The sequence below is a fragment of the Semicossyphus pulcher genome, unplaced genomic scaffold, assembly GCF_022749685.1.
Source record: "Semicossyphus pulcher isolate SPU_LCO1_2020_fin unplaced genomic scaffold, fSemPul1.0.p SCAF_13, whole genome shotgun sequence".
Lineage (NCBI taxonomy): Eukaryota > Metazoa > Chordata > Actinopteri > Labriformes > Labridae > Semicossyphus > Semicossyphus pulcher.
The window spans coordinates 29,209,336-29,236,571 of NW_027211637.1; the positions used below are offsets into that span (position 1 = coordinate 29,209,336).

General features: G+C 39.6%; 3 protein-coding genes across 3 annotated transcripts; all 3 read right to left on the reverse strand.

The window, feature by feature from the left end:
* Window positions 1-302: 302 nt before the first annotated feature.
* Window positions 303-3,678, reverse strand: LOC138590319 (bifunctional protein GlmU-like). The gene is made up of 3 exons (XM_069660932.1): window positions 3,575-3,678; window positions 3,299-3,313; window positions 303-785 (listed from the first exon to the last, which is right to left on the reverse strand). Exons 1-3 carry the CDS (start codon window positions 3,579-3,581, stop codon window positions 343-345), a joined length of 465 nt encoding a protein of 154 aa, XP_069517033.1. The 5' UTR covers window positions 3,582-3,678; the 3' UTR covers window positions 303-342.
* Window positions 3,679-6,380: 2,702 nt separating this feature from the next.
* LOC138590320 (bifunctional protein GlmU-like) lies at window positions 6,381-9,756 on the reverse strand. The gene is made up of 3 exons (XM_069660934.1): window positions 9,653-9,756; window positions 9,377-9,391; window positions 6,381-6,863 (listed from the first exon to the last, which is right to left on the reverse strand). Exons 1-3 carry the CDS (start codon window positions 9,657-9,659, stop codon window positions 6,421-6,423), a joined length of 465 nt encoding a protein of 154 aa, XP_069517035.1. The 5' UTR covers window positions 9,660-9,756; the 3' UTR covers window positions 6,381-6,420.
* Window positions 9,757-12,458: 2,702 nt separating this feature from the next.
* LOC138590360 (bifunctional protein GlmU-like) lies at window positions 12,459-15,834 on the reverse strand. The gene is made up of 3 exons (XM_069660978.1): window positions 15,731-15,834; window positions 15,455-15,469; window positions 12,459-12,941 (listed from the first exon to the last, which is right to left on the reverse strand). Exons 1-3 carry the CDS (start codon window positions 15,735-15,737, stop codon window positions 12,499-12,501), a joined length of 465 nt encoding a protein of 154 aa, XP_069517079.1. The 5' UTR covers window positions 15,738-15,834; the 3' UTR covers window positions 12,459-12,498.
* Window positions 15,835-27,236: the final 11,402 nt, after the last annotated feature.

The window sequence follows — 27,236 nt, forward strand, 5'->3', positions numbered from 1 at the left end:
ATCCTGCTCACACAACTTTGATTTTAGAGAAACGTAGTAAAGTTCAGTCTTGTTTTCAGACCAAATCAATGTCAAAGTTTGAGTTGGCAGCGTTCACTGCTTTCTTCAGATGTAAGTCAGTATTATTGGCTGAGGGAACAGTTGTGATGCATGTTTGTTAAACTACTAAGTGACAAATCAAAATATATAGTCTGCAGAGTAGAAATACTTCAATAATTAATATATCAAATCTCAGTGGTGCCATTTGAACTGTGTTCACATAAAAAAAGAAACTTTCAAGATTCAACAGAGATTTTATTGTTGAAACAGAAAACATCACAGAGAGCTGTATTTGGCACAAAGTCACCATTTCCCAAAATCAATTTCAAATCCAGATCCAAACAGAGAAATTCCCGTTTTCCGACCAATGGAGAAGCCTGTTCCCAGCACCTTAGCCTCTAATCCGGATTTACTAATTCCAAATCCAGTGTCTGCTGCCAGACCAACTGTACCTGTCACTAAACCCGCAGAAGCTGAGGCACTGGCCAGCTCTGCTTTGGCCATGGCTCTGACATTGTCCTCAGACACCTCGACTCCTGCTCCGACGTTGGGCCCTTTTGCCTCGGCATCAAAAATGCTCCATTCTGCACTAGCGTGGCCCCATCCTGCTCCAGCGTATGCTCCCGTCTTGTTATTGCCTTCTAGTTTCCCAGCACTTGCATACGCACTGGTGGCACAAGCTGCACCAGGCCGGTCAGAGTTGTCACTCGGTTCCTCGGCATCAATCTGTAGGTCTTTTTTCACAACTGCAGGGGATGCAAACAGAAACACAACATTTAATAAATTACATTACCAGTGGAAAAAAGATTTTGTCGAGTGGTGAAAAGTCAAGAATATTATTATTACATTTATTTAGAACAATATTTTATTAAACAATATTTAATTTACTATTATTAAAAGGTAATATTTTGAGAAGAAAATGATGTTATATTCAATAATTTAATTAGAAAATTAAAGCCGCAAGCGGTGATGAACAGGCCCTCGCACCTTTTTGCACACCGGGGTGTGTTGCAGTCACGGGGTGTGCTGAAACCACGGGCTGTGTACCAGTAGGTGGTGCTATCAGCATGACACAAATTTATATGTAGATCTGTTAAGGCTGTGACTTTCATCACAGACATGAAATTTGAAGCTAATTGAATATTGTATACAAGAGTTACTATTGGCTCTTACCAGTAGGTGGCACTATGAGTATGAAAAAACAAGTGAATATGTAAATCTGTTTAGGGCAACACCCTCATCAAAGCCGTCAAATTATGAGCAGACGGAACCAGCCGGCGGTGCTATAGCTATGACAGAAAATAGTATGTAGATGTATTCAGGGCGGACAGTTATGAAGCATATGAATTTTGATTCGGATATGATGAAGTACAGCTGAGTTATAACAAAATATATAACAAGATTAATGGCGAGGCATCATATATGTTTTATTCAACGCGCCGCCACGGATACGCCCTCTGACAAAAACGAACAAACTGTTGTACAAAACTTAATCAAGGTCTTAAGGCTTTCCTGGCCACAATTTGAGGTTATGTCTTACTGCCTTGGAGGAGTGGTTTGTAGCGTAAAACATGTCATTTCCTGTTTCCAGTAGGGGCCGCTATGCCATTAGGCAAATATTTACACAGTTATGTCTAAGCTGGGACTCTTATCATACATATAAAAATATGAAGATGATGACATATTGCACATGAGAGTTACAATGGTTGTCTGTTTCTTGGCAAAATGCAAAAAAACATCACACTTTGAGCCCCAGCCCAGGCCACACCCCTTGGCGAAAACTCAAGCTTTTGGTAACTTTGAATTTCCAATGTCTTTTCAATACACTGGCTAAATTTGAGGAAGATAGGATGAAGTCCCAAGGAGGAGTTTGTCAAGGTACGGACCCCGTAAGTCGCCAAAAATACGCCTTATTCTGAAAAGCTAATCAAAATGGCTGACTTCCTGTTGGGTTTTCACCATGACGCTAAGAGACTTTTTTGTAGGTCTTCTCATGATACACATGCCTACCAATTTTCATACCTGTAGGTTTAACCAGCTCTAGGGGCTGGATTATTGAATATTTGAAGTGGACGCTATGGACCCATTCTGCCACGCCCAATTACAAAACCCTTATCACATGTAAATTTCCACCCCATAAGATGTTTGTACAAAAATTGGTGAGATTGGGGCATGTTAAAGCCACCAAATATGAGATCTTGGAACGAAAAGAAAGAAATAATTCCTTCAATTTCAGCAGGGTCCTCACACACATTCGTGCTCGGGTCCTAAATATATTTTTAAGGCAAAATACATATTATTTCAGGGGTCGTAAAATATGAGGCTTTGAATGTTTGCTGCTGGGCTCGAGACATCACTTTGCAGCAATGTCTCCTTTTTATCAAATCCCAAGTCCATTAACTAATCGGTTCACAGAAGACTATCTGATCTGCTTTGTCAAGGCAGATTTATTTATAGAGCACCACTCAAACATAAAGCAACTCAAAGTGCTTTATACAATTAAAAACAGAGCATTAAGAACATTGAAAGAAATGTGACAGCAAAAATAGATAGAAAAAAAGTCAATTTGATTAAAAGAATAAAGTAAAAATGTAGATGCAGCAGTACAAAAAAAATCAATTGTATTTATATAATTCATTATAACCACTTCAATAGCATCAAAAGTCTTTGAAAGAGTATTTTCAGACAATTGTCTGATCTTATTCAGTTCTTCAATTTTGTTTCTTTTTAGGTGTTGGGGTATTCTCAAGGGCATTAAGCTATTACCAATGGAAAATCAAATAACAGCTCTGAAGTTGCCGCATAGAGAATCTTATTTTCCCGACGGACACAGATTCAGAGATTTCTCTCGCCTTCAACGCAATGAATGCTATATACTAATTCACCCCAAGGAACGTCTTGGAACAAGGCCCACAATTGTCTGTGTCGGATGCAGACCTTAGCTGCCCCTGAAACTCCCCCCGCATGTGTGCTGTGATGGCAAGATCCACTCACAGTCTTTGTATCTTCAACACTCACCAATTGCGATTGAACTTATTAATGTAGCTTTGTCTTGCTTAATTTGCGATGTTGGGGTATTCTCAAGGGCATTGAGCCATTACTGATGGGTAGTCTGCTCAGCGCGCAGTGAAGAACGATCTTGCCTGTTTGCTATACTGGTCTAAATAATTTCAATATAGAGGCAATGATTAAGCAATATTGAGCAACGCCGGGGGAAAAGAAATCAGACTAAAAAATATTGAAAAAGTGTTTTACTCACTCTTTTCGCCAAGATCTGAAAGAAAGAAAATGGAAACTTTGTCATTTACTTATTTTAGCAAGTTATAATCTTCTCTAAAATCCATAAGTTACATGAATCAAGTTCAGAATGTACCCATTCATTGTTAACAACATTTTGACTTTATCGTACATTATGCGAAAATATGCTATAAGCAGCTTTTTTCACTTTCTGTCAGTGAAGTTATCTGTCTCTCTGAAATCTTCAGTATACTAGTTGATGAGTATGCACATGTTGTTGTTAGTGATGTTCGCCTACCTGACATCTTCAGGTTCGAGGAACTCAAATAAAAGGAAGAAATGTCAGCAGCTGATGATCTTAAGGAGAAGTTGTGTGCTGCGCCCTCTCAGCTCTGCTGCCGGACCGCTCTCAGCGGGGAGGGTTTAAATGTCAGAGAGCAAAATCAAAACTGAAAGTATGAAGCTAATGGAAAACACTAGAGTCATTTTGCAGAGGAAGGGAGGTGGTCAGATTTCTGTGAAACCAAACAGCATCTAGAACATTTTGTTTATGCGTGTGCATCTGCCTGTTGTATTTAAGTTGTAGAAAGCTGCAATGGATCTGCCATGGTGTCAAAATTGGCCCTAAGTCCATCCATCCATCCATGCATCCATTATCTTCACCGCTTATCCTGTTCAGGGGTACGGGGGGTCTGGAGCGAATCCCAGCTATTATTGGGCGAGAGTCTTACACCGCGTCTGTAGCTGCTGGGATAGGAGCAGGTAGCGGTAGCTGGTGTGGTAGCTAGCGGTAGCTGGCAGCCTACGGTAACATTGATTGTTATCAGGGTGGCGACTGTAATGGCGACCATGACAGTACATGTGCGATGAAAAAATTTAAAAAATTTTACGTAAAAGTATTAATATAAAATACAAGCAGCAATTAAATCCAATGTGATGAAGTGTGTCTTATTTGTCAAAGTGTTAACATCTGACATTGATTTGAGGACACTGGGTCACATGACAGGGAAGCTATTGAAAAAAAAAACTATAAATGTTTCTATAAATAGATGAAAAAAATATTAAAAGTGCGTCTCATACACTGAATTGTACAGTTTCTGTTTTGTGTTAATGCAACTTCTCAACGATCCCTCTCGATCAAATCCCTCTAATGATATGTCCCGCCTGCACGTCCTGTTTCACTCGGAAATACGTCACGATACGGAAGCTAGATACTCTCGAAATGCTGTTTCAGCTCGACTTTAAGGTAATCGGCTTCCTCAGTTCAAATGAGTTGACACAGGAGAGTTTGAAGTTGAGAACAACGACTTAACTAAGTTCATCTTACTACATTGATAAGTTCAAAACACTCACTCACAAAAGAGTTTGGTTTCCTGAAATGTTTTGAGTTGAACTAACTGATCAGGGGTCCGTTTCACTAAGAGGGTTAAACAAACTCTGAGTCTAACCCTGAACTCTGAGTCGATCTACTCTGAGATAGGAAACTCTGAGTTTTCGGTTTCAGAACAGCTGATCAGAGTTAGTTAAAGCAACTCTGAGTAGGTTCACCCGGAGTTAAGTGCGTGCACGCTGACTATCAAAAGCCAGAGTTAATGGAGCCCCGACACCACGATTCACCATGGCAACGGTACACAAAAAGAGGTCCTCCTACGTCACACCAGTGGAGCTCGAAATCCTCATGCGGACGTTCAGCGACTAGGAGCATGTTTTTAGAAAAATAAAGTAACACGGCTGCAGCTGCAAAAGAGAGAGAAGCGGCGTGGGAAGAAACTGCTGCTCGAGTTAATGCGCAAGTTTGAACTGGTCTATTTATTTAATACTTAATCACGACCGGAAGCTAAAATTTCTATTAATTTAGGAGCAATGCAGCGGGAGAAAAAAACGTACATGGAAGCAGTTAAAAATAAAACACCAGAACGTCATTCAAAGGTGCGGCTCAGGCAGAACAGGCTCATGGCTGAACCTCACTTCAATCAGATTTTCAATATCAAACTAATGAAATATCATTCAGTGGCTGTTTTAATGTGCATTAGCTTTATCCCTAACATGATGCTGACTTCACATACATTATAATTTATGTTGATTAAACTGAATTGTGTTAGTTCAAAAAAAAATCCAATAACTGCTTAAACGTCTTATTTGAGTGCTCTCGGCAGTGGTGGTGGAAAATCTAAAAATGATGACTTTGACCCAGATTTGTCTCTTGATCTTTTTATCTTTTCACTTCCTCTCACTGGATGACACCAGGACAGGGGGCCTCCTGTTCCTCTGGTAATCCACAAGGAGCTCTTTGATCTGCTAATATTGAACTTAAGGTGATGATAATTGCATCATGTGTCAAAGCTCTTTATCAGTACTCTCTCCTCCTGAAAAAATTGTCTCTAAGTGAGGGCAGCATATTTCTCATTGGAATCATACATGTCGCTATAGTATTAACTTCCATTTTGCCAAATCATACACTTAATCCATTTTGTTTAATAACTCCAACATCTAGAGTCTACACAGACAGAAATGTAACTTCAACTTGACTTGTTGGTGGAGGCATACATCTGCAAGGCAGTCATTCTGCAGCTGCCTGTTGAATTTAAGTTGTAGAAAGCTGCATACAGTAAAAAAATACAGACTGTAATTAATCACAAATAGCAGTTTGTGAGAATGTGAGCGAGAAAGTCTCAAAATTGGCCTGTAAGTTATTTATCTATGAATCTTATCTAATTCTATCTATTTATCTAGTCTATGATTTGTTTGTAATTATCATTTTAAAGCCCAAAGTGTAGAGTTGTTATATATAGCTTTCAAATCATCCTGCTCACACAACTTTGATTTTAGAGAAACGTAGTAAAGTTCAGTCTTGTTTTCAGACCAAATCAATGTCAAAGTTTGAGTTGGCAGCGTTCACTGCTTTCTTCAGATGTAAGTCAGTATTATTGGCTGAGGGAACAGTTGTGATGCATGTTTGTTAAACTACTAAGTGACAAATCAAAATATATAGTCTGCAGAGTAGAAATACTTCAATAATTAATATATCAAATCTCAGTGGTGCCATTTGAACTGTGTTCACATAAAAAAAGAAACTTTCAAGATTCAACAGAGATTTTATTGTTGAAACAGAAAACATCACAGAGAGCTGTATTTGGCACAAAGTCACCATTTCCCAAAATCAATTTCAAATCCAGATCCAAACAGAGAAATTCCCGTTTTCCGACCAATGGAGAAGCCTGTTCCCAGCACCTTAGCCTCTAATCCGGATTTACTAATTCCAAATCCAGTGTCTGCTGCCAGACCAACTGTACCTGTCACTAAACCCGCAGAAGCTGAGGCACTGGCCAGCTCTGCTTTGGCCATGGCTCTGACATTGTCCTCAGACACCTCGACTCCTGCTCCGACGTTGGGCCCTTTTGCCTCGGCATCAAAAATGCTCCATTCTGCACTAGCGTGGCCCCATCCTGCTCCAGCGTATGCTCCCGTCTTGTTATTGCCTTCTAGTTTCCCAGCACTTGCATACGCACTGGTGGCACAAGCTGCACCAGGCCGGTCAGAGTTGTCACTCGGTTCCTCGGCATCAATCTGTAGGTCTTTTTTCACAACTGCAGGGGATGCAAACAGAAACACAACATTTAATAAATTACATTACCAGTGGAAAAAAGATTTTGTCGAGTGGTGAAAAGTCAAGAATATTATTATTACATTTATTTAGAACAATATTTTATTAAACAATATTTAATTTACTATTATTAAAAGGTAATATTTTGAGAAGAAAATGATGTTATATTCAATAATTTAATTAGAAAATTAAAGCCGCAAGCGGTGATGAACAGGCCCTCGCACCTTTTTGCACACCGGGGTGTGTTGCAGTCACGGGGTGTGCTGAAACCACGGGCTGTGTACCAGTAGGTGGTGCTATCAGCATGACACAAATTTATATGTAGATCTGTTAAGGCTGTGACTTTCATCACAGACATGAAATTTGAAGCTAATTGAATATTGTATACAAGAGTTACTATTGGCTCTTACCAGTAGGTGGCACTATGAGTATGAAAAAACAAGTGAATATGTAAATCTGTTTAGGGCAACACCCTCATCAAAGCCGTCAAATTATGAGCAGACGGAACCAGCCGGCGGTGCTATAGCTATGACAGAAAATAGTATGTAGATGTATTCAGGGCGGACAGTTATGAAGCATATGAATTTTGATTCGGATATGATGAAGTACAGCTGAGTTATAACAAAATATATAACAAGATTAATGGCGAGGCATCATATATGTTTTATTCAACGCGCCGCCACGGATACGCCCTCTGACAAAAACGAACAAACTGTTGTACAAAACTTAATCAAGGTCTTAAGGCTTTCCTGGCCACAATTTGAGGTTATGTCTTACTGCCTTGGAGGAGTGGTTTGTAGCGTAAAACATGTCATTTCCTGTTTCCAGTAGGGGCCGCTATGCCATTAGGCAAATATTTACACAGTTATGTCTAAGCTGGGACTCTTATCATACATATAAAAATATGAAGATGATGACATATTGCACATGAGAGTTACAATGGTTGTCTGTTTCTTGGCAAAATGCAAAAAAACATCACACTTTGAGCCCCAGCCCAGGCCACACCCCTTGGCGAAAACTCAAGCTTTTGGTAACTTTGAATTTCCAATGTCTTTTCAATACACTGGCTAAATTTGAGGAAGATAGGATGAAGTCCCAAGGAGGAGTTTGTCAAGGTACGGACCCCGTAAGTCGCCAAAAATACGCCTTATTCTGAAAAGCTAATCAAAATGGCTGACTTCCTGTTGGGTTTTCACCATGACGCTAAGAGACTTTTTTGTAGGTCTTCTCATGATACACATGCCTACCAATTTTCATACCTGTAGGTTTAACCAGCTCTAGGGGCTGGATTATTGAATATTTGAAGTGGACGCTATGGACCCATTCTGCCACGCCCAATTACAAAACCCTTATCACATGTAAATTTCCACCCCATAAGATGTTTGTACAAAAATTGGTGAGATTGGGGCATGTTAAAGCCACCAAATATGAGATCTTGGAACGAAAAGAAAGAAATAATTCCTTCAATTTCAGCAGGGTCCTCACACACATTCGTGCTCGGGTCCTAAATATATTTTTAAGGCAAAATACATATTATTTCAGGGGTCGTAAAATATGAGGCTTTGAATGTTTGCTGCTGGGCTCGAGACATCACTTTGCAGCAATGTCTCCTTTTTATCAAATCCCAAGTCCATTAACTAATCGGTTCACAGAAGACTATCTGATCTGCTTTGTCAAGGCAGATTTATTTATAGAGCACCACTCAAACATAAAGCAACTCAAAGTGCTTTATACAATTAAAAACAGAGCATTAAGAACATTGAAAGAAATGTGACAGCAAAAATAGATAGAAAAAAAGTCAATTTGATTAAAAGAATAAAGTAAAAATGTAGATGCAGCAGTACAAAAAAAATCAATTGTATTTATATAATTCATTATAACCACTTCAATAGCATCAAAAGTCTTTGAAAGAGTATTTTCAGACAATTGTCTGATCTTATTCAGTTCTTCAATTTTGTTTCTTTTTAGGTGTTGGGGTATTCTCAAGGGCATTAAGCTATTACCAATGGAAAATCAAATAACAGCTCTGAAGTTGCCGCATAGAGAATCTTATTTTCCCGACGGACACAGATTCAGAGATTTCTCTCGCCTTCAACGCAATGAATGCTATATACTAATTCACCCCAAGGAACGTCTTGGAACAAGGCCCACAATTGTCTGTGTCGGATGCAGACCTTAGCTGCCCCTGAAACTCCCCCCGCATGTGTGCTGTGATGGCAAGATCCACTCACAGTCTTTGTATCTTCAACACTCACCAATTGCGATTGAACTTATTAATGTAGCTTTGTCTTGCTTAATTTGCGATGTTGGGGTATTCTCAAGGGCATTGAGCCATTACTGATGGGTAGTCTGCTCAGCGCGCAGTGAAGAACGATCTTGCCTGTTTGCTATACTGGTCTAAATAATTTCAATATAGAGGCAATGATTAAGCAATATTGAGCAACGCCGGGGGAAAAGAAATCAGACTAAAAAATATTGAAAAAGTGTTTTACTCACTCTTTTCGCCAAGATCTGAAAGAAAGAAAATGGAAACTTTGTCATTTACTTATTTTAGCAAGTTATAATCTTCTCTAAAATCCATAAGTTACATGAATCAAGTTCAGAATGTACCCATTCATTGTTAACAACATTTTGACTTTATCGTACATTATGCGAAAATATGCTATAAGCAGCTTTTTTCACTTTCTGTCAGTGAAGTTATCTGTCTCTCTGAAATCTTCAGTATACTAGTTGATGAGTATGCACATGTTGTTGTTAGTGATGTTCGCCTACCTGACATCTTCAGGTTCGAGGAACTCAAATAAAAGGAAGAAATGTCAGCAGCTGATGATCTTAAGGAGAAGTTGTGTGCTGCGCCCTCTCAGCTCTGCTGCCGGACCGCTCTCAGCGGGGAGGGTTTAAATGTCAGAGAGCAAAATCAAAACTGAAAGTATGAAGCTAATGGAAAACACTAGAGTCATTTTGCAGAGGAAGGGAGGTGGTCAGATTTCTGTGAAACCAAACAGCATCTAGAACATTTTGTTTATGCGTGTGCATCTGCCTGTTGTATTTAAGTTGTAGAAAGCTGCAATGGATCTGCCATGGTGTCAAAATTGGCCCTAAGTCCATCCATCCATCCATGCATCCATTATCTTCACCGCTTATCCTGTTCAGGGGTACGGGGGGTCTGGAGCGAATCCCAGCTATTATTGGGCGAGAGTCTTACACCGCGTCTGTAGCTGCTGGGATAGGAGCAGGTAGCGGTAGCTGGTGTGGTAGCTAGCGGTAGCTGGCAGCCTACGGTAACATTGATTGTTATCAGGGTGGCGACTGTAATGGCGACCATGACAGTACATGTGCGATGAAAAAATTTAAAAAATTTTACGTAAAAGTATTAATATAAAATACAAGCAGCAATTAAATCCAATGTGATGAAGTGTGTCTTATTTGTCAAAGTGTTAACATCTGACATTGATTTGAGGACACTGGGTCACATGACAGGGAAGCTATTGAAAAAAAAAACTATAAATGTTTCTATAAATAGATGAAAAAAATATTAAAAGTGCGTCTCATACACTGAATTGTACAGTTTCTGTTTTGTGTTAATGCAACTTCTCAACGATCCCTCTCGATCAAATCCCTCTAATGATATGTCCCGCCTGCACGTCCTGTTTCACTCGGAAATACGTCACGATACGGAAGCTAGATACTCTCGAAATGCTGTTTCAGCTCGACTTTAAGGTAATCGGCTTCCTCAGTTCAAATGAGTTGACACAGGAGAGTTTGAAGTTGAGAACAACGACTTAACTAAGTTCATCTTACTACATTGATAAGTTCAAAACACTCACTCACAAAAGAGTTTGGTTTCCTGAAATGTTTTGAGTTGAACTAACTGATCAGGGGTCCGTTTCACTAAGAGGGTTAAACAAACTCTGAGTCTAACCCTGAACTCTGAGTCGATCTACTCTGAGATAGGAAACTCTGAGTTTTCGGTTTCAGAACAGCTGATCAGAGTTAGTTAAAGCAACTCTGAGTAGGTTCACCCGGAGTTAAGTGCGTGCACGCTGACTATCAAAAGCCAGAGTTAATGGAGCCCCGACACCACGATTCACCATGGCAACGGTACACAAAAAGAGGTCCTCCTACGTCACACCAGTGGAGCTCGAAATCCTCATGCGGACGTTCAGCGACTAGGAGCATGTTTTTAGAAAAATAAAGTAACACGGCTGCAGCTGCAAAAGAGAGAGAAGCGGCGTGGGAAGAAACTGCTGCTCGAGTTAATGCGCAAGTTTGAACTGGTCTATTTATTTAATACTTAATCACGACCGGAAGCTAAAATTTCTATTAATTTAGGAGCAATGCAGCGGGAGAAAAAAACGTACATGGAAGCAGTTAAAAATAAAACACCAGAACGTCATTCAAAGGTGCGGCTCAGGCAGAACAGGCTCATGGCTGAACCTCACTTCAATCAGATTTTCAATATCAAACTAATGAAATATCATTCAGTGGCTGTTTTAATGTGCATTAGCTTTATCCCTAACATGATGCTGACTTCACATACATTATAATTTATGTTGATTAAACTGAATTGTGTTAGTTCAAAAAAAAATCCAATAACTGCTTAAACGTCTTATTTGAGTGCTCTCGGCAGTGGTGGTGGAAAATCTAAAAATGATGACTTTGACCCAGATTTGTCTCTTGATCTTTTTATCTTTTCACTTCCTCTCACTGGATGACACCAGGACAGGGGGCCTCCTGTTCCTCTGGTAATCCACAAGGAGCTCTTTGATCTGCTAATATTGAACTTAAGGTGATGATAATTGCATCATGTGTCAAAGCTCTTTATCAGTACTCTCTCCTCCTGAAAAAATTGTCTCTAAGTGAGGGCAGCATATTTCTCATTGGAATCATACATGTCGCTATAGTATTAACTTCCATTTTGCCAAATCATACACTTAATCCATTTTGTTTAATAACTCCAACATCTAGAGTCTACACAGACAGAAATGTAACTTCAACTTGACTTGTTGGTGGAGGCATACATCTGCAAGGCAGTCATTCTGCAGCTGCCTGTTGAATTTAAGTTGTAGAAAGCTGCATACAGTAAAAAAATACAGACTGTAATTAATCACAAATAGCAGTTTGTGAGAATGTGAGCGAGAAAGTCTCAAAATTGGCCTGTAAGTTATTTATCTATGAATCTTATCTAATTCTATCTATTTATCTAGTCTATGATTTGTTTGTAATTATCATTTTAAAGCCCAAAGTGTAGAGTTGTTATATATAGCTTTCAAATCATCCTGCTCACACAACTTTGATTTTAGAGAAACGTAGTAAAGTTCAGTCTTGTTTTCAGACCAAATCAATGTCAAAGTTTGAGTTGGCAGCGTTCACTGCTTTCTTCAGATGTAAGTCAGTATTATTGGCTGAGGGAACAGTTGTGATGCATGTTTGTTAAACTACTAAGTGACAAATCAAAATATATAGTCTGCAGAGTAGAAATACTTCAATAATTAATATATCAAATCTCAGTGGTGCCATTTGAACTGTGTTCACATAAAAAAAGAAACTTTCAAGATTCAACAGAGATTTTATTGTTGAAACAGAAAACATCACAGAGAGCTGTATTTGGCACAAAGTCACCATTTCCCAAAATCAATTTCAAATCCAGATCCAAACAGAGAAATTCCCGTTTTCCGACCAATGGAGAAGCCTGTTCCCAGCACCTTAGCCTCTAATCCGGATTTACTAATTCCAAATCCAGTGTCTGCTGCCAGACCAACTGTACCTGTCACTAAACCCGCAGAAGCTGAGGCACTGGCCAGCTCTGCTTTGGCCATGGCTCTGACATTGTCCTCAGACACCTCGACTCCTGCTCCGACGTTGGGCCCTTTTGCCTCGGCATCAAAAATGCTCCATTCTGCACTAGCGTGGCCCCATCCTGCTCCAGCGTATGCTCCCGTCTTGTTATTGCCTTCTAGTTTCCCAGCACTTGCATACGCACTGGTGGCACAAGCTGCACCAGGCCGGTCAGAGTTGTCACTCGGTTCCTCGGCATCAATCTGTAGGTCTTTTTTCACAACTGCAGGGGATGCAAACAGAAACACAACATTTAATAAATTACATTACCAGTGGAAAAAAGATTTTGTCGAGTGGTGAAAAGTCAAGAATATTATTATTACATTTATTTAGAACAATATTTTATTAAACAATATTTAATTTACTATTATTAAAAGGTAATATTTTGAGAAGAAAATGATGTTATATTCAATAATTTAATTAGAAAATTAAAGCCGCAAGCGGTGATGAACAGGCCCTCGCACCTTTTTGCACACCGGGGTGTGTTGCAGTCACGGGGTGTGCTGAAACCACGGGCTGTGTACCAGTAGGTGGTGCTATCAGCATGACACAAATTTATATGTAGATCTGTTAAGGCTGTGACTTTCATCACAGACATGAAATTTGAAGCTAATTGAATATTGTATACAAGAGTTACTATTGGCTCTTACCAGTAGGTGGCACTATGAGTATGAAAAAACAAGTGAATATGTAAATCTGTTTAGGGCAACACCCTCATCAAAGCCGTCAAATTATGAGCAGACGGAACCAGCCGGTGGTGCTATAGCTATGACAGAAAATAGTATGTAGATGTATTCAGGGCGGACAGTTATGAAGCATATGAATTTTGATTCGGATATGATGAAGTACAGCTGAGTTATAACAAAATATATAACAAGATTAATGGCGAGGCATCATATATGTTTTATTCAACGCGCCGCCACGGATACGCCCTCTGACAAAAACGAACAAACTGTTGTACAAAACTTAATCAAGGTCTTAAGGCTTTCCTGGCCACAATTTGAGGTTATGTCTTACTGCCTTGGAGGAGTGGTTTGTAGCGTAAAACATGTCATTTCCTGTTTCCAGTAGGGGCCGCTATGCCATTAGGCAAATATTTACACAGTTATGTCTAAGCTGGGACTCTTATCATACATATAAAAATATGAAGATGATGACATATTGCACATGAGAGTTACAATGGTTGTCTGTTTCTTGGCAAAATGCAAAAAAACATCACACTTTGAGCCCCAGCCCAGGCCACACCCCTTGGCGAAAACTCAAGCTTTTGGTAACTTTGAATTTCCAATGTCTTTTCAATACACTGGCTAAATTTGAGGAAGATAGGATGAAGTCCCAAGGAGGAGTTTGTCAAGGTACGGACCCCGTAAGTCGCCAAAAATACGCCTTATTCTGAAAAGCTAATCAAAATGGCTGACTTCCTGTTGGGTTTTCACCATGACGCTAAGAGACTTTTTTGTAGGTCTTCTCATGATACACATGCCTACCAATTTTCATACCTGTAGGTTTAACCAGCTCTAGGGGCTGGATTATTGAATATTTGAAGTGGACGCTATGGACCCATTCTGCCACGCCCAATTACAAAACCCTTATCACATGTAAATTTCCACCCCATAAGATGTTTGTACAAAAATTGGTGAGATTGGGGCATGTTAAAGCCACCAAATATGAGATCTTGGAACGAAAAGAAAGAAATAATTCCTTCAATTTCAGCAGGGTCCTCACACACATTCGTGCTCGGGTCCTAAATATATTTTTAAGGCAAAATACATATTATTTCAGGGGTCGTAAAATATGAGGCTTTGAATGTTTGCTGCTGGGCTCGAGACATCACTTTGCAGCAATGTCTCCTTTTTATCAAATCCCAAGTCCATTAACTAATCGGTTCACAGAAGACTATCTGATCTGCTTTGTCAAGGCAGATTTATTTATAGAGCACCACTCAAACATAAAGCAACTCAAAGTGCTTTATACAATTAAAAACAGAGCATTAAGAACATTGAAAGAAATGTGACAGCAAAAATAGATAGAAAAAAAGTCAATTTGATTAAAAGAATAAAGTAAAAATGTAGATGCAGCAGTACAAAAAAAATCAATTGTATTTATATAATTCATTATAACCACTTCAATAGCATCAAAAGTCTTTGAAAGAGTATTTTCAGACAATTGTCTGATCTTATTCAGTTCTTCAATTTTGTTTCTTTTTAGGTGTTGGGGTATTCTCAAGGGCATTAAGCTATTACCAATGGAAAATCAAATAACAGCTCTGAAGTTGCCGCATAGAGAATCTTATTTTCCCGACGGACACAGATTCAGAGATTTCTCTCGCCTTCAACGCAATGAATGCTATATACTAATTCACCCCAAGGAACGTCTTGGAACAAGGCCCACAATTGTCTGTGTCGGATGCAGACCTTAGCTGCCCCTGAAACTTCCCCCGCATGTGTGCTGTGATGGCAAGATCCACTCACAGTCTTTGTATCTTCAACACTCACCAATTGCGATTGAACTTATTAATGTAGCTTTGTCTTGCTTAATTTGCGGTGTTGGGGTATTCTCAAGGGCATTGAGCCATTACTGATGGGTAGTCTGCTCAGCGCGCAGTGAAGAACGATCTTGCCTGTTTGCTATACTGGTCTAAATAATTTCAATATAGAGGCAATGATTAAGCAATATTGAGCAACGCTGGGGGAAAAGAAATCAGACTAAAAAATATTGAAAAAGTGTTTTACTTACTCTTTTCGCCAAGATCTGAAAGAAAGAAAATGGAAACTTTGTCATTTACTTATTTTAGCAAGTTATAATCTTCTCTAAAATCCATAAGTTACATGAATCAAGTTCAGAATGTACCCATTCATTGTTAACAACATTTTGACTTTATCGTACATTATGCGAAAATATGCTATAAGCAGCTTTTTTCACTTTCTGTCAGTGAAGTTATCTGTCTCTCTGAAATCTTCAGTATACTAGTTGATGAGTATGCACATGTTGTTGTTAGTGATGTTCGCCTACCTGACATCTTCAGGTTCGAGGAACTCAAATAAAAGGAAGAAATGTCAGCAGCTGATGATCTTAAGGAGAAGTTGTGTGCTGCGCCCTCTCAGCTCTGCTGCCGGACCGCTCTCAGCGGGGAGGGTTTAAATGTCAGAGAGCAAAATCAAAACTGAAAGTATGAAGCTAATGGAAAACACTAGAGTCATTTTGCAGAGGAAGGGAGGTGGTCAGATTTCTGTGAAACCAAACAGCATCTAGAACATTTTGTTTATGCGTGTGCATCTGCCTGTTGTATTTAAGTTGTAGAAAGCTGCAATGGTGTCAAAATTGGCCCTAAGTCCATCCATCCATCCATGCATCCATTATCTTCACCGCTTATCCTGTTCAGGGGTAAAAAAAACTATAAATGTTTCTATAAATAGATGAAAAAAATATTAAAAGTGCGTCTCATACACTGAATTGTACAGTTTCTGTTTTGTGTTAATGCAACTTCTCAACGATCCCTCTCGATCAAATCCCTCTAATGATATGTCCCGCCTGCACGTCCTGTTTCACTCGGAAATACGTCACGATACGGAAGCTAGATACTCTCGAAATGCTGTTTCAGCTCGACTTTAAGGTAATCGGCTTCCTCAGTTCAAATGAGTTGACACAGGAGAGTTTGAAGTTGAGAACAACGACTTAACTAAGTTCATCTTACTACATTGATAAGTTCAAAACACTCACTCACAAAAGAGTTTGGTTTCCTGAAATGTTTTGAGTTGAACTAACTGATCAGGGGTCCGTTTCACTAAGAAGGTTCAACAAACTCTGAGTCTAACCCTGAACTCTGAGTCGATCTACTCTGAGATAGGAAACTCTGAGTTTTCGGTTTCAGAACAGCTGATCAGAGTTAGTTAAAGCAACTCTGAGTAGGTTCAGCTAGAGTTAAGTGCGTGCACGCTGACTATCAAAAGCCAGAGTTAATGGAGCCCCGACACCACGATTCACCATGGCAACGGTACACAAGAAGAGGTCCTCCTACGTCACACCAGTGGAGCTCGAAATCCTCATGCGGACGTTCAGCGACTAGCAGCATGTTTTTAGAAAAATAAAGTGACACGGCTGCAGCTGCAAAAGAGAGAGAAGCGGCGTGGGAAGAAACTGCTGCTCGAGTTAATGCGCAAGTTTGAACTGGTCTATTTATTTAATACTTAATCACGACCAGAAGCTAAAATTATATTAATTTAGGAGCAATGCAGCGGGAGAAAAAAACGTACATGGAAGCAGTTAAAAATAAAACACCAGAACGTCATTCAAAGGTGCGGCTCAGGCAGAACAGGCTCATGGCTGAACCTCACTTCAATCAGATTTTCAATATCAAACTAATGAAATATCATTCAGTGGCTGTTTTAATGTGCATTAGCTTTATCCCTAACATGATGCTGACTTCACATACATTATAACTTATGTTGATTAAACTGAATTGTGTTAGTTTATTTATCTTTTTTTACTAGCAAGGTAAGTATTACATGGTTGGTGTATGCATAATCAGCAACAAAATGTAGATTGAAAATGTTTACGTTGTCTAAAGCTACTGATAGGTCACCTGTTTCCGGCCTGGGCGCAAGAATATTTGCCCGTTGACTCCGATTGACTCGCGTTATAAGTTGTACATGCGCAGTTCGCTCCTCTTCAATACAAGAGCTAGGAGTTGACAGGGCGCACATCACCAGCGCTCTGACAGCATTTATCTGTCTATCACTAGCTGCTGAAACCACCAACCACTAGGTGGCAGGTAGCAGAGGGCGAATGCGAGAACGAGTCATAAATTGCAGCAGAATTAGTAGGACTTGTTTACGTTCAGTGTATTAATGGTGCGTTCCGTTTGTTAGACGTCAGTGAAGACAGTCTCGGCAGTGTAGTGATGCAGTATAATGGCGAAATAAAATACTGTAAAGTCACTGAAAGATGTATCTCAGCAGCAGCTGGCCAAGAAACGCTGCACACTGGGCCCAGGTGAACTCCAGAGGCTAGCTATAGAGGTGAGACAGAAGCTAAATGTGTGGTGTTTGTCTTTTACAATGTTTTTAATCGTAGTACTGCTGTCTTGTGTCTTGTCAGGAAACTAGGCAGCAGTAGACACAATGGAGTCAGGCCACTACAAGCCTCCAGAACAGCTTCGGTGCTCCTTGCCAAATCTGCTTATATATACACAATCTTTATTTTATCATAAATAAAGATATAATAAAGTTGACTTTACTTTTTTCTTTAAGCAGACATAAATAATCCTTTTTTTTGCACAGCAAGAAAGTATCTTACAATGTAGAATTCCTCTGTTTGGGAGTATCCAAAAAACTGTATTCCACAGAAAGGTAATATGGCTTTGTGTGCGTTTGATGGATTTTTGTTATAGCCCCACCTGGAGAAAAACCCATTTATAAAATATGACACGTGCCATAGATCAAACTATACAACAACTTATGAGCAAAAAAACATATAATACATGAAAGGTCAGAGGTTACAGTAGATTTTGTCCTGTTCAAAGTTGGTTTCATCCACAGGTAGGGAGGTGTTGTCTTCACATCTGGACATTGAAGGACTCTCCTCATGGGTGGCAAACTGGGGGAAAAAAGGTCCTTTGCTCAGGTGAGAAGAACTGACACAACACTTTGTAATAGTTTATGATATCATTCAGGAACTGCAGGATCCAGTGCGGTAAAGAGAGTCACCTCCATGTTCCTGTGATCTGACGGCCCTCTGGTGTTCAAACCTGTGAGTGCAAAAATACTGATTATTTTTCTCTGTGAGTGAACGTGTTCGGACAGTTTGGATCAAGTTTGAGGGAAACTTACTCGTCTTTCTTTTGAAGACGAGAAACAAAACAACAGCAAACAGCAAAACCACAGCGACAACCATCACAGGCAGGATGTGAGATGGATGAGAGTCTATGAATGGAAGAGAGAGAGAGAGAGAGAGAGAGATCACAGGAGAAGGCTTCATCATGTTGCACTGTGGGGAAGTATAGACAATTATAAATATCGTATTTATACTAAACTTATTTGTTTTTTCAGATAAGTTTTAAGGGAATATCAATATCTCAACTACTTTTGGACAACAAAAACAACTTGGAGCAAAGTGGCAGAGGAAGGGAGCTGTTCACATTCCTGTCTAAGCAAGTCTGATGTTTTTCTTCAATCACAGCAGCTCTTAATGTGACATCCAAGAAAAGACCTTTAACGTAAGAATATAACCACAAAGACAGTGTTGAAGGCCCTTCAACGTACTTTAGATCTGGGGATAATTCAATGTTTTATTTCATGACTGAGTGGTGAAAAAAGTGTGTTTCAGTTCAAGCATATTAAAACATGCAGCCGTGTATCTCCAGTTTAATTGTAATATTTTGTATTCACTGTTCAGAACGTGGTTGGAATCAAAGACAGGTTTTTTAAATTCTTTGAGCAGATTTGAATTCAACAGAGCAGTTTTTGACTTTGAAGTACTACTTCAAAAGTTGGTGGACAAAATAAATGTGCAGACGTATTACACATGTTCTTGTGACAAAATACCAACCAAGTATTTATATGAAATTACGTCTTTTATATAAATCCTAGCTATCACATGCAGCCCTGGGACAGATGAGAGTGTTTGTGTGTACACGTGTGTCAACAGCATCTAGAACAGTGGTTCCCAACCTGGGGTCCGGGGTGTTTATTATGATAACTAAAGATAACTTTGATAAACTAAAGAACTATTGGCTGATTGGTGTTAATTTTTGCCAATAAAGACATGGAATTAATCACTTCATTGTTTTGGTGTACATGAGTGTGGGCTAGGGGGGGCTCAGCCTTTCTTAGAGATAAGCAAGGGGGGCTCCAAGGAAAAAGGTTGGGAACCACTGATCCAGAACATTTGTATGCCTCCGCGCTGGCGACAGCTGTGGCCGGAGGCATTATGTTTTCGGGTTGTCCGTCCATCCGTCCGTCCTTCTTGTGAACACAATATCTCAGAAACGCTTTTAGAAAATGTCTTCAAATTTGGCACAATTGTCCTCTTGGACTCAAGAATGATGAGATTAGATTTTGGTGGGCAAAGGTTAAAGGTCAAGGTCAGGTGAAGACAATATCTCAGGAACGCCTTGAAGGAATTTCTTAAAATTTTGCACAAACGTTTACTTGGACTCAAAGGATGAACTGAGTAGATTTTGGTGGTCAAAGGTCAAAGGTCATTGTGACCTCAAAAAACATGTTTCTGGTTATAACTAAAGAATTCCTTCGCTAATTATAATAAAAGTTGGCAGAAACTTCCTCTTGGACTCAAGAATAATGAGATTAGATTTTGGTGGTCAAAGGTTAAAGGTCAAGGTCAGTGTGATCTTACGTACATTGTATTCTTGTGAAAACAATATCTCAGGAACGCCTTGAAGGAATTTCTTAAAATTTGGCACAAACGTCTACTTGGACTCAAAGGATGAGCCGAGTAGATTTTGGTGGTCAAGGGTCAAAGGTCACTGCGACCTCACAAAACACGTTTGTGGCCATAACTCAAGAATTCATACGGAAATTATGACAAAATTTAACACAAATTTCTAATAGGTTTAAAATGATGAAGTGATGACATTTTATACCCAAAAGATGAAAGGTCAACTTCACTGTGACAGCATAATGCTTCATACTGTCACTCCAATCCAATTCTTTTGATTTAGACCCCGAGGTACTTATGAATCTTATGAATCCACCCTTTTCACTTCCTCTCACTGGATGACACCAGGACAGGGGGCCTCCTGTTCCTCTGGTAATCCACAAGGAGCTCTTTGATCTGCTAATATTGAACTTAAGGTGATGATAATTGCATCATGTGTCAAAGCTCTTTATCAGTACTCTCTCCTCCTGGAAAAATAGTCTCTAAGTGAGGGCAGCATATTTCTCATTGGAATCATACATGTCGCTATAGTATTAACTTCCATTTTGCCAAATCATACACTTAATCCATTTTGTTTAATAACTCCAACATCTAGAGTCTACACAGACAGAAATGTAACTTCAACTTGACTTGTTGGTGGAGGCATACATCTGCAAGGCAGTCATTCTGCAGCTGCCTGTTGAATTTAAGTTGTAGAAAGCTGCATACAGTAAAAAAATACAGACTGTAATTAATCACAAATAGCAGTTTGTGAGAATGTGAGCGAGAAAGTCTCAAAATTGGCCTGTAAGTTATTTATCTGTGAATCTTATCTAATTCTATCTATTTATCTAGTCTATGATTTGTTTGTAATTATCATTTTAAAGCCCAAAGTGTAGAGTTGTTATATATATCTTTGAAATCATCCTGCTCACACAACTTTGATTTTAGAGAAACGTAGTAAAGTTCAGTCTTGTTTTCAGACCAAATCAATGTCAAAGTTTGAGTTGGCAGCGTTCACTGCTTTCTTCAGATGTAAGTCAGTATTATTGGCTGAGGGAACAGTTGTGATGCATGTTTGTTAAACTACTAAGTGACAAATCAAAATATATAGTCTGCAGAGTAGAAATACTTCAATAATTAATATACCAAATCTCAGTGGTGCCATTTGAACTGTGTTCACATAAAAAAAGCAACTTTCAAGATTCAACAGAGATTTTATTGTTGAAACAGAAAACATCACAGAGAGCTGTATTTGGCACAAGTTCACCATTTCCCAAAATCAATTTCAAATCCAGTTCCAAACAGAGAAATTCCCGTTTTCCGACCAATGGAGAAGCCTGTTCCCAGCACCTTAGCCTCTACTCCGGACTTTCCAATTTCAAATCCAGTGTCTGCTGCCAGACCAACTGTACCTGTCACTAAACCCGCAGAAGCTGAGGCACTGGCCAGCTCTGCTTTGGCCATGGCTCTGACATTGTCCTCAGACACCTCGACTCCTGCTCCGGCGTTGGGCCCTTTTGCCTCGGCATCAAACATCCTCCATTCTGCACTAGCGTGGCCCCATCCTGCTCCAGCGTATGCTCCCGTCTTGTTATTGCCTTCTAGTTTCCCAGCACTTGCATACGCACTGGTGGCACAAGCTGCACCAGGCCGGTCAGAGTTGTCACTCGGTTCCTCGGCATCAATCTGTAGGTCTTTTTTCACAACTGCAGGGGATGCAAACAGAAACACAACATTTAATAAATTACATTACCAGTGGAAAAAAGATTTTGTCGAGTGGTGAAAAGTCAAGAATATTATTATTACATTTATTTAGAACAATATTTTATTAAACAATATTTAATTTACTATTATTAAAAGGTAATATTTTGAGAAGAAAATGATGTTATATTCAATAATTTAATTAGAAAATTAAAGCCGCAAGCGGTGATGAACAGGCCCTCGCACCTTTTTGCACACCGGCGTGTGTTGCAGTCACGGGGTGTGCTGAAACCACGGGCTGTGTACCAGTAGGTGGTGCTATCAGCATGACACAAATTTATATGTAGATCTGTTAAGGCTGTGACTTTCATCACAGACATGAAATTTGAAGCTAATTGAATATTGTATACAAGAGTTACTATTGGCTCTTACCAGTAGGTGGCACTATGAGTATGAAAAAACAAGTGAATATGTAAATCTGTTAAGGGCAACACCCTCATCAAAGCCGTCAAATTATGAGCAGACGGAACCAGCCGGTGGTGCTATAGCTATGACAGAAAATAGTATGTAGATGTATTCAGGGCGGACAGTTATGAAGCATATGAATTTTGATTCGGATATGATGAAGTACAGCTGAGTTATAACAAAATATATAATAAGATTAATGGCGAGGCATCATATATGTTTTATTCAACGCGCCGCCACGGATACGCCCTCTGACAAAAACGAACAAACTGTTGTACAAAACTTAATCAAGGTCTTAAGGCTTTCCTGGCCACAATTTGAGGTTATGTCTTACTGCCTTGTAGGAGTGGTTTGTAGTGTAAAACATGTCATTTCCTGTTTCCAGTAGGGGCCGCTATGCCATTAGGCAAATATTTACACAGTTATGTCTAAGCTGGGACTCTTATCATACATATAAAAATATGAAGATGATGACATATTGCACATGAGAGTTACAATGGTTGTCTGTTTCTTGGCAAAATGCAAAAAAACATCACACTTTGAGCCCCAGCCCAGGCCACACCCCTTGGCGAAAACTCAAGCTTTTGGTAACTTTGAATTTCCAATGTCTTTTCAATACACTGGCTACATTTGAGGAAGATAGGATGAAGTCCCAAGGAGGAGTTTGTCAAGGTACGGACCCCGTAAGTCGCCAAAAATACGCCTTATTCTGAAAAGCTAATCAAAATGGCTGACTTCCTGTTGGGTTTTCACCATGACGCTAAGAGACTTTTTTGTAGGTCTTCTCATGATACACATGCCTACCAATTTTCATACCTGTAGGTTTAACCAGCTCCAGGGGCTGGATTAGTGAATATTTCAAGTGGACGCTATGGACCCATTCTGCCACGCCCAATTACAAAACCCTTATCACATGTAAATTTCCACCCCATAAGATGTTTGTACAAAAATTGGTGAGATTGGGGCATGTTAAAGCCACCAAAGGGTCCTCACACACATTCGTGCTCGGGTCCTAAATATATTTTTAAGGCAAAATACATATTATTTCAGGGGTCGTAAAATATGAGGCTTTGAATGTTTGCTGCTGGGCTCGAGACATCACTTTGCAGCAATGTCTCCTTTTTATCAAATCCCAAGTCCATTAACTAATCGGTTCACAGAAGACTATCTGATCTGCTTTGTCAAGGCAGATTTATTTATAGAGCACCACTCAAACATAAAGCAACTCAAAGTGCTTTACACAATTAAAAACAGAGCATTAAGAACATTGAAAGAAATGTGACAGCAAAAATAGATAGAAAAAAAGTCAATTTGATTAAAAGAATAAAGTAAAAATGTAGATGCAGCAGTACAAAAAAAATCAATTGTATTTATATAATTCATTATAACCACTTCAATAGCATCAAAAGTCTTTGAAAGAGTATTTTCAGACAATTGTCTGATCTTATTCAGTTCTTCAATTTTGTTTCTTTTTAGGTGTTGGGGTATTCTCAAGGGCATTAAGCTATTACCAATGGAAAATCAAATAACAGCTCTGAAGTTGCCGCATAGAGAATCTTATTTTCCCGACGGACACAGATTCAGAGATTTCTCTCGCCTTCAACGCAATGAATGCTATATACTAATTCACCCCAAGGAACGTCTTGGAACAAGGCCCACAATTGTCTGTGTCGGATGCAGACCTTAGCTGCCCCTGAAACTTCCCCCGCATGTGTGCTGTGATGGCAAGATCCACTCACAGTCTTTGTATCTTCAACACTCACCAATTGCGATTGAACTTATTAATGTAGCTTTGTCTTGCTTAATTTGCGATGTTGGGGTATTCTCAAGGGCATTGAGCCACTACTGATGGGTAGTCTGCTCAGCGCGCAGTTAAGAACGATCTTGCCTGTTTGCTATACTGGTCTAAATAATTTCAATATAGAGGCAATGATTAAGCAATATTGAGCAACGCCGGGGGAAAAGAAATCAGACTAAAAAATATTGAAAAAGTGTTTTACTCACTCTTTTCGCCAAGATCTGAAAGAAAGAAAATGGAAACTTTGTCATTTACTTATTTTAGCAAGTTATAACCTTCTCTAAAATCCATAAGTTACATGAATCAAGTTCAGAATGTACCCATTCATTGTTAACAACATTTTGACTTTATCGTACATTATGCGAAAATATGCTATAAGCAGCTTTTTTCACTTTCTGTCAGTGAAGTTATCTGTCTCTCTGAAATCTTCAGTATACTAGTTGATGAGTATGCACATGTTGTTGTTAGTGATGTTCGCCTACCTGACATCTTCAGGTTCGAGGAACTCAAATAAAAGGAAGAAATGTCAGCAGCTGATGATCTTAAGGAGAAGTTGTGTGCTGCGCCCTCTCAGCTCTGCTGCCGGACCGCTCTCAGCGGGGAGGGTTTAAATATCAGAGAGCAAAATCAATACTGAAAGTATGAAGCTAATGGAAAACACTAGAGTCATTTTGCAGAGGAAGGGAGGTGGTCAGATTTCTGTGAAACCAAACAGCATCTAGAACATTTTGTTTATGCGTGTGCATCTGCCTGTTGTATTTAAGTTGTAGAAAGCTGCAATGGATCTGCCATGGTGTCAAAATTGGCCCTAAGTCCATCCATCCATCCATGCATCCATTATCTTCACCGCTTATCCTGTTCAGGGATACGGGGGGTCTGGAGCGAATCCCAGCTATTATTGGGCGAGACCGATTGCACCACCGTGCAGACCTGACCTCATATTTATTCATCTATAAATCTTAGCCTATTATATCTTCTTATTTATTCTGTCTATTTTGTTATCATTTTTTAAAGATTATTTTCTTGGCCTTTGGCTTTATTTATAGGACAGCTGAAGAGAGACAGGAAATGTTGGGAGTAGAGAGTGGGGGATGACATGCACCAAATGATCGGCAGACCAGGAGTCGAACCTGCGATCAGTGCAATGAGGACTGTAGCCTCTGTACATGGGGCGCCTGCTCTACAGACTGAGCTAAACAGCGACCCTATTTTGTTATCATTTTTAAAGCCTAAAGTGTAGAGAGAGAGGTGGAAGCGCTGTTCTCTTAGGCAATGCCTCTGAATCCCTTCTCTGAAGAGATTTTGACTCCTGTGCTGTTGTCTGGTCCAATCCTTCACCAGCGTACACTCCTCTCTTGTGATGACATTCCCCAGCTTCATTCTCATATTCATCTAAAAATATCCCACCACCAACGTAGGCACCCGCGGTAAAACTCTCAGGCAGCTCCCCGGATGCCCCAAGCTGCTGATCATTCTTCACAACATTTCATCTCTTACATGACGAGTAAATGAAATCACACTGTAGCCGCCACATCAAAGCCCAGTTTTGTCTCTATTTTTGGTCGACTCTTAGGTGGAAACAGATCTGATTTAAAAGAAGAGGAGTAGAAGAGCTCTCAGCTCAGCTGCTGGACCGCTCTCATTGGGGGGTTTCAAATATCAGTGAGTAAAAACGAAACTGATAGTATGACGCGAACGGAAAAAACAAATTAGAGCAAAGTGGCAGAGGAAGGGAGCTGTTCACATTCCTGTCAAAGCAAGTCTGATGTTTTTCATCAATCACAGCAGCTCTTTATGTGACATCCGAGAAAAGACCTTTAATGTAAGAATATAACCACAAAGACAGTGTTCAAGGCCTTTCAACCTGCTTTAGATGTTTTATTTCAGGACTGAGTGGTGAAAAAAGTGTGTTTCAGTTCAATCAGATTAAAACATGCAGCCGTGTATCTCCAGTTTAATCGTGATATTTTGTATTCACTGTTCAGAACGTGGTTGGAATCAAAGACAGGTTTTTGGAAAGCTCTAAACTGTTATTGCTGTTGGCTGATCTCCTGCACGACTGGCCTAAATTCTTTGAGCAGATTTGAATTTGATGGAGCAGTTTGACTTTAAAGTAGTGGACAAACACTTTCACATAAAGCCTAGGAACAGATGAGAGTGTGTACATGTGTGTGTGTTTCCAAATAGTGTTGATCATCTACAGCATCTAGAACATTTTTTATCTGAGTGTTTATGTGTGTGCAGCTGCCTGTCGTATTTAAGTTGTAGAAAGCTGCATACAGTAAAAAAACAACAACACACTGTAGTGGATCACAAACTTCATTTTATCGACTTGTGCGAGAAAGTGTCAAAATTGGCCTGTAAGTAATTTATTTATGAATCTTTTTAAAGCCCAAAGTGTAGAGTTGTTATATGCTCACATCTTTCAAATCATCCTGTTCACACAAGTTTGATTTTACAGAAATGTAGTAAAGTTCAGTCTTGCTTTCAGACCAAATAAATGTCAAAGTTTTGAGGTGGCAGCGTTCACAGCCCTCTTCAGATGTAAGTCAGTGTTATTGGCTGAGGGAACAGTTGTTATGTATGGCTGTAAACTACAAAGTGACAAGCCAAAATGTATAGTCTGCGTAGAAATACTTCAGTAATTGACTTAGGAAATCTCAGTGGTGCACATTTGAACAGTTTTATTTAAAAAAGAAAGCAACTGAATAGATTCAACAGGTTTTATTGTTAAAACAGAAAAAAATCACATAGAGCTGAATTTGGCACAAAGTCACTTTTTTCCAAAATCAATTTCAAATCCAGTTCCAAACAGAGAAATTCCCATTTTACGACCAAACGAGAAGCCTGTTCCCAGCACCTTGGCTTCTACATGGGACTTACTGATTCCCGCTCCAGTGTCTGCTGACAGACCAACTGTAGCTTTTGCTGGACCAGCAGAGACTGAAGCACTGGCCAGCTCTGCTTTGACAATGGCTTTGCCTCCTCCCTCTGAGGAGGTTTCGAATCCTGCGCCGAAGTTGGGCGCTTTCATCTCTACGCCGCCGAGAGACGTCTGGCCCAATCCTGCACCAGCGTACTCTCCTCTCTTGTGATGACATTCCCCAGATTCATTCTCATATTCATCTACAAATGTCCCACCACCAGCGTAGGCACCTGCGATAAAATTCTCAGGCA